The sequence below is a fragment of the Leptodactylus fuscus genome, chromosome 11, assembly GCF_031893055.1.
Source record: "Leptodactylus fuscus isolate aLepFus1 chromosome 11, aLepFus1.hap2, whole genome shotgun sequence".
NCBI lineage: Eukaryota > Metazoa > Chordata > Amphibia > Anura > Leptodactylidae > Leptodactylus > Leptodactylus fuscus.
The window spans coordinates 64,498,692-64,506,982 of NC_134275.1; the positions used below are offsets into that span (position 1 = coordinate 64,498,692).

General features: G+C 41.9%; 1 protein-coding gene across 1 annotated transcript; it reads left to right on the forward strand.

Annotated features, from left to right (window-relative positions):
• Nucleotides 1-478: 478 nt before the first annotated feature.
• TBCB (tubulin folding cofactor B) lies at nt 479-8,039 on the forward strand. The gene is made up of 6 exons (XM_075260856.1): nt 479-645; nt 2,010-2,153; nt 4,050-4,146; nt 4,580-4,771; nt 5,167-5,239; nt 7,032-8,039. The coding sequence occupies exons 1-6, from the start codon at nt 529-531 to the stop codon at nt 7,147-7,149; spliced, it is 741 nt and encodes a 246-aa protein (XP_075116957.1). The 5' UTR covers nt 479-528; the 3' UTR covers nt 7,150-8,039.
• The last annotated feature ends 252 nt before the right edge of the window (nt 8,040-8,291 follow it).

Genomic DNA, 8,291 nt, shown 5'->3' on the forward strand with positions numbered 1-8,291 from the left:
GAGTTCAGCTCGGTCCTCTAGAGGGAGCCCTGATATTTGCAGGACACCCCTTTAATTGGTTGCTATGTACAACTCTCCAACTTCCTCAAGTACGTAGTAACAGTCACGCCCGTCTCCGACCACAATATGTTTGCGTCTCACAAATTGCGTTCCATTACACAATTGGCAGTGGGAAAAGCATCCGCCCCCCTCTTGTGATTGGCTGCGGGCAGGGCGGCATTGGCACGCCCATCAGGCGACCCACGCCTAGAAAAAGCAGCGCCTAAGCTGATTGGTTCATCTAATAGGCGGAACCGGGACGAGGCAGAAAAATCTCACACATGATTGGTTGTAAGAAACCATGGTTGGCAGGAGCCAGCTGGTGATTGGCTATAAGCGAGACGCCATTTGGAGTTTCCTATTGGCCGTGGCAAAACTAAAACGAGCTTTGTTATTGGCGGCTCGGGCTGCGGGCTGCTCTTTGATTGGCTGACTCCTTTGTCTTGTCCATACCGGGGATTTGGAGCAGCCTCAGACGTCGTCTCAACCATGAGCTCCGTTATCGTCAGGTCGGCCCCGGTCGTGACCGTCTTGGTCAGCAGCAGCCTCAACACATTCACAGCAGAGAAGAGGCTGGACAGAGGGCTTACTCTGGCAGAGCTAAAGGTTGGAGGAAAAAGAAAATGGTGGCCTAGAGGGAGACACATGTGACAGTAGTGGGAGTGGTGCCTGTGTAGGGTGTAGGGGTTGTGTAAGTCACTGTGTACTAATACTGTACTGTCAGGGGCCTGTATGAAAGACACAGTGCCATGTGAATAGACCCTTAGAAAACCATGGGTACTATAATGGCCATGTGATACCCGTTTCAACAACTGCCATTTGACTAAGGCTGGTCTTACACGACTGTAATGATTCTACGGTCCGCATGTTGCTGATTGGCAACATACACTCTGCAGATGTCCGTGTCCTGCGCACTCGCCCATAGAGTTCTATGGGCGAGTCCATGCGGTGCCGCAATTTATGGCCATTACGGACATTCTCTATAAATTGCGGACCACGGTTGCGGCCCGGCCACACCACGGATGAAATATCCGGTGGTGTAAGAGGCCGCATCGAGTATAAGGTGTCCGCAATTGAAAACCCTCAATTGCGGACTTGCATCACGGTCATGTAAGACCAGCCCAAGGGACCTCGGTGCACTTGCACAGACGGATACAGCCTTGTTCACACACGTGTCCATAAGGCCTTAGCGAGATTTTGCATTTTCAAACCCCCGTGAGATAAATTTTAAACTTCCTTTTCCCATATAAAACAAAAGAAATTGAAATGACCAAGTCTGAAAATTCATGAAAATTAAAATCTAGAAGTATTTATTCTGTACAGTAAATGCTGGGGCGGGTCACAATGGTAAAGTCTGCTTTTTGGCATCGTGTCTCACCCGAGTAATGATTCTGTAAAGAATCTGACACGGGTTCCTTTCAGCTAGGGGATCTGTTGGTTGCATTGGCACCATTTACGTTTCACCCATTTTATTCATAGAATTTCCATCTTGGGGCTGAGCTAATATTTGTAATTAAAGGGGTTTTCTAGGGAGAGTTTCAGTCCTTGCTTTCCCCGGGGTTTGTTGTGGAGAAACCACAAGTCTCCAGGCTGGTTCCGACAATGGATCTTGTGATTGGAAGCAGCATAAGACCCCTGCGTCACTTTGCCTTCACTTTCCTTTCCCATGTCTAATGCTTGTTACCTGTACTGTGGGGTCTGGCTGAATTATAATAGTAAAGACCAATACCATAGTACAGGTAACTAGCAGTGAACACAGGCGACGGAGCAACTCGGGGGTTCGATCATGTGACCTGTGGTTGGAGTTAGTCCAGAATCCAATGGGATGTCCATAGTAGAAGCCACCTTAAATATTGAAAGCTTCACTTGGATAGATAACAGATGCCATAATCTTTGACACAAGGATCACGGAATCTTGTCTTGAATGTCTGCTGTCTATGTGTTTAATTCTAGATTTTTTTCTCTTGCAGTGTAAGCTGGAGCTGGTGGTGGGATCGCCTGCATCATGTATGGACCTGCAGCTATTCAGTGCTGATAACACATTTATTCAGAACCTGGATCAGGATGATGCCCTGCTCGGCTCCTACCCTGTGGATGACGGTTGCAGGATACATGTTAGTTACCCTTATTTCTTAATTTCGGTGGTATACAGTTGTCTAAGCAAGATGGTGTAGGAGAATATTTTTCTGATTTTAACAAAGTAGGGTCATTCCATATCAAGTGATCCAAATAGGAATATTTTTTTTACCTGACGTCTTTAGATTTTTTTTATTTTTTATGAAGTACAACTTAAGTTAATTACAAATAAAAAGTTTTGAATTTTTTTCTTCATCAGTTAATTTTTTATAGACTTCTAAAGTTTTGAAAAAGTGTGAATTTTGGCCTGGTATGGCTTTACATTTTTTAACATATCTTGGGCTAGAATTAAGATAAATAGGTGGGAGAGGCATCATTTTTCTCAGAGCGGTACCGGCTTTCATTTGATATGTCACAAGACGATGTTTCTTTATATTTTGTTTTGGAGAAATCAAATTCAAAATTTTGATGTGCAATTGTGAAAAAATCGTATGTTCTAAAATTGTGAAAAAATGCATTTGTGTTACTTGTGTTCTTGGTTATATTTGTACAGGTTTTCAACTTGGGACCAAATTGGGATCAATTTTTTTAAAAAAAAAAATTTAAGCCTTGAATCATCTGATTTTATGTTTGTGTGAGCTTCTTCCTTTTTTCTTTTCAAATTCCAACTTGCTGAATTCAACATTTATATGCAACAATAAAGAGAAACAAAAAACAAATCCCATAAGTGCCAGAATAAATACATCTTATCATCATAACACAACTTGTCCAGCATTTTCAACCTGAATGCATTGAACAAACCGAAAGAAAAGAGCTGCTCATATCCTCAAGTGCGATTTTCTAAATAGTCTCATCCTAATTATATGTTAACAAGAGTACAAGAACCAATATTTATAACACCTATTTCTACATGTAACAATTGTTTTTTATTATATCACTAAACATGTAATTAATTAAGAAAAATAGTCCAGTAGATAAATCCTCATTCTATAAAATATGAACCAATCAAACAATTAATAGGACATTTTTAAACTACCGGCCTTTTATCATCAATTTGTCCTTTCTAGTGAGTGAAATGTAATCTTGTCCATAAGCGCTTACTAGCAATGGCCATTTCCTTTTGTGTCACAGAGTATGTCCGGCCTGTCATGGTGTTAGGCTCCACCTGAGTTAATATCTGATTTTTGTTGACTTGTAAAATGTCTGGTTTTCTTGGATACACAAAGGATGGTGCTGGACCAGAAGGATGCAAAAAAGTCAATTTTATTGTCTTCATTTTCACAATCTTTGGAGAGTACAGTAGCCAGCCACCAGCGCCGATCATATTCACAGGTCACAGAACTAGTTATGTCATCCATTGCCAATCTTGTGCCGCCTTCTACCACTTCATGGACTTCACTGTCCACAGGCTGAACAGATCTGAATTCAAGATTTTCGGAATGACACTGTAAAAGTTATATTTTAAAATATTATCCCATCGCGATCCCAACTTGAATTTTGGTACAGATGTGGCTAAGGGCATAGCAGGCCCATGTGCATTTTTTTGAAATTTTTAAATAAAACGTTTTTTTCGGAAATGCGTTTTAAAATTTTGCGTTCGCATGGGTAAAATATTAACAAAGATACTCTTGTGACATATTTGGTGAAAGCCTGTATAGTTCTGAGTAGAATGGCGTTTATTTTGTTTCTCTATCTTTTTTCTAGCCTAAGTTATGAGGAGAAATGTAAAGGCAGGAAACACCGAAATTCGCACTTTTTCTGAACTTTGAAAATCAATTAAAAATCCAAAAAAATTTCTAGAATTTTTTTTTTCACATTTTGCATTCTCTGACACACTATTACCAAATGACAAAATCTCAAAAGAATTAAAAATATAGAGGGAAAAATCATTGGTTCACTTGACACGGAATGACCCAGTAGACGTCTCTTTTCAGGTAATAGATAAGAGCGGAGCCAGGGCTGGAGAGTACGAGGACTTGTCTAGAGTGGAAAAGTATGAGATCTCACAGGATGCCTATGAAAAAAGATCAGGTATGTCTGTTTAGAGTGTGTATTATACAGAGTCATGTAATGTGAAGGGCTGGACTTAAAGGGGATGTCCACAATAACAAATGTCTTGGTCCCATTGATCATAAGAATAGTGAGGTTTGCAACAGGGCGGTAGAGTTGGAATAAAATCACTAACACCTTTTCCGTTGGCGCGGAATTTGACCCTGTCCAATAAAGACAAGATGGGGAAAACTACAGGGGCACTCTTCTCCAAATTCTGGTTCCTATTTAGCACCACATTCCTACATGTGAACTCCCCCCTACTGCTTCATTTTATGAAGGAGTAAGAGTTTGGGATTTGGCCGACGCTCATAACAATATCTAATCTAAGTGAATAATCTCATAGGGCTGGCTGCAGAGATTTTTTATTAACCCTCTAGACATTTCTGCTTATTGTTTTATGCTCCTTCTGCAGACTCTGTACGTTCCTTCTTGAAGAAAAATAAGATGGGAAAATTCAATGAAGAAGAAGCGGCTCAGAAAGCTGCAGAGCAGCAGCGCAAGCTGGAGGAGGAGAGACTGGCAGCAGATATGATTACCCCGGGGTCTCGATGTGAGGTGCGAGTGACTGGACAGCCCACTAAACGGGGCACCGTTATGTATGTAGGTGAGTCTCAGAATTGACTAATCTCTGTGTCATTGGTTTTCAGAGTTGTAGATAGCAGTTTATACTTTGATGTATAAGGTCACGTAATTGTTGCTTGGTCAAATCCTTTCTCAGATGGAAAAAAAATACCTGAGTACAGCCTTAAGGGGTTGTTATTATTTTTGTTATTACTGTTTATCCAGGTTTTAAAAAAAAAACAAAAAAAAAACCAGGACTGAGCTGCAGCATGGTAATGTGACCAACGGGTGTGATATCTTTTCCAGAGAAGAAAGCAACTGTTTTCTAATCCTGAATGACTCTTGCAAAGTGTCGGTTGCCCGTATAACATGCAATGTATTATGAAGGGCAAACTTGCAGATCTTCACCTTCCAATGTTTGTGTTTGTATCTTTTTAGGTTTAACAGACTTTAAACCTGGAATCTGGGTTGGTGTACAGTATGATGAACCCCTAGGAAAACATGATGGAACGTGAGTATGCCTTTTGCCTCAGACATGGGGAGAGGGGTCACTGGTCACTAATGGGTACTATATATTGGGTATCACAGCTATAGCAGTATAGTATGTGGTCATGTATTACATTGTATTGTTTTATTGCAGATTGAGGGACCTCAAACACATTAGATGAGCATTGGCTGAACCTGATGATTTTCTATGAGACTTGTTATGGAAAAAAAAACATTAAAGTGAACCTGTCACATTAAACATTCAGTCTGATATGTAGGCAGCCTAATATCAAGCAGGAGGAGCTGAGCAGATTTTGTGTAGTTTTGTGACAGTCAATATAACCTGTTATTGATTCATTTATATCAGTGACTGACAGATACCTCTCTGTTTCTAAAGAGCATGTTGTCAATCCCTAAGTAAAACCTCTTCACAACTAACCTCAGGATAAGCAGAGATATAAAGGGCACCTGTCATCACTTTTTTTTTTTTTATCACTTTCTTTTGCTTGCACATTCTATTGTTCCATTAGTTCCTGCACTCATAACAGTTAGGGCTAGTTCACACGCAGGCTAGTGACCGCGTATTTTGGTCCTGATTTTGGGCGGGAAACTGCGTCAGAATGGGACCAAAATTCACCTGTCGCGGCTTCCCGCTCCGTAGTAGTGTCCAAATGAATGGGCCTAGTCCGGAGGGTGCTGTCACGAGGTGGACGCCGGGGCTGAATCAGCTGTGGTATCCGCCTACAGAAGGGGAAGCTCGCTTCTTTTTTGCGTGAGCGGGAATACACCGGTAGCGCAAAAAACGCTAGCGGTCTACATAGACATCTATTGTGAGGGGGTGGATTCGGCATCAAAATCCGCCCACTCTTGCCCCATGTGAACGAGCCCTTAGAAGCCAAGGTGATGGTCCCTAGATCTTAAAAGGTTTGTAAAGCCACACCAAGTTACCTCCGATCCACAGGGTTTTTTTTTTTGTTTTGTTTTTTGTTTTTTAATGTAGATTGTGATCCCCATATAGGGATCACAATGTACTTTTTTTTTTTTTTTCTCCCCTCATCTCTTATCAGGATATCTTTGTAGAATGGTAGGAAATCCACACAAACACGGGGGGGGGGGGGGACACACTCCTTCCAGATGTTGTTCCTGGCAGGATTCGAACCCAGGACTCCAGCACTGCAAGGCTATAGTGCTAACCATTGAGCCACCACGTTGCCCCTTGATCCATAGGTTTAGGAGTAACTTGGATCTTGAAAACTATTAACTCCTGCATGTACCGCTCCATTCATTTGAATGGGGATTGCTGGAGATGGCTGGATCACCCACTTGCCTTCACACCCTGCACAGATGAGCTGTTCCAGTAGTTTCCAGACACTGCAGGGGATTAGGAGTGTGCGCAGTCTGCTCCTACTAAAGTAAGTGGTGTGGAGCTGCAGTTCCCTGAACCCCTGCCATGCAGTGTGTGGGGCTGCAACTCTACTACTGTTGCTTTAATAGGAACTTCTCACACATTGCAGCAGCTTCTGGAACACCTGGTCTATTCGGGGTTTGGGGATCTGACTCCACCAGATCAGATACTGATAACTTATCCTGTGTAAGTCTTTAGTATGAAAAGCACATTAGGCACCAGAAAACCCTTTTTAAATTTTGTAGAGTTCACTATGGCCGTCGTGAGCCCCCAGGGAGCAGATGTGTAGGAATGTATGGTGTCAAATGGTCTCTTATATTCAGTGATGTCACCTCTAATTTTTTTAATTTAGTACATCCTGCGCTGTATTTGTTCTTGTTTTGACTTTTTCCCCCTTGACTCTTTTTCACAGTGTTGAGGGAAAGCGTTACTTCTCGTGTTCTCCAAAGTATGGTGCATTTGTCAAACCACAGTTTGTGGTGGTTGGTGACTTCCCAGAAGAAGATTACGGTCTAGATGATGAAATGTGACATCTCAAGTTAACTTCTCGGTGCCTCCTCATCCCCAAGCTTCAACACCACCATGTTCCATTAGTGTAATAACATTGTGAATCTTGTAGATTATGACTTTTTTTTTTCCCTAGGCATTTTGCAGATGCCTGAAATTTTCTTTTGGTTTTCAGTAAGTGGGTGCTGTAGCTCCAGAAACCCATGAATAATGATGATGAATTAATCTGCGTGGCAAGAAAAGGAGTCCGGGTTGACTATAACAAGGGAGATAAGTGAGTTAGTAGAACCTCTTAGTCTTCATAGACCTTCTGCTACATAGGAAGTCTTACAGCATGGAATTCAAGATACCATGGGGCTACTGCCGCCTACTGTCACCAGAGCCGTGAATCTTTCCAATTCTCAGTATGCAGTAGCCCCTGGAAACCAATGACTCAAGATCTAATCACAAAGTGTGGACATTTACGGACTTCACTGTATATAAGTCTACTTCTTCGTGATGCCTCTGACATTGTTCAGACTGTCATGTTGTCTCTTATGACCAAGTGTATAGTACGTGTTTGAATAATTTATTTTCTTCATTGCAAGTGACAGGAGTATTCCCATCTTAAGTTGTTCTCCTCTATCTATAGGATAGGGAATAACTTGCAGATCTGTGAGACTGTCCTATGGGTACAAGACAGCTTCTTAAAATGAGAATACCCCTTTATGAGGATTTCTCATCTGCACGTTCCTGCTCTCCGCCATCTTTTACTGATCGCTCTTCTTACGGTATCATTTAATGCCTTACATCTTGTTTTATACGCACCAGCAATGTTTGTTTTATCGTCGCCCTGAGGTACAAAGCAGAGCTGCTTTCTTGGCACAGTTTGTGTAAATCCCAAGGCAGTTAAATAAACCAAGCTGATTTTTCATTCAATGTTGTCATGGAATATTTTAAGTGGAAGCCAGATGGCAATATACGCCGCGTATTGCAAGTCAGCACTAGAGGATTTCTGTGATATCTTGTAGTTAAAGGGGTATTCCCATGACGCTTGTTCACTAACCTGCAGGCTGTTGTGCTCTGTTCACTTCCTGCTTTTCTCAGCACATAGGTGGGCGGGGTTTCGCTTGCACGGGATTGGGTGTAAATGAATTACCACAGTGTGAAGCTGATGTAGCAGAGC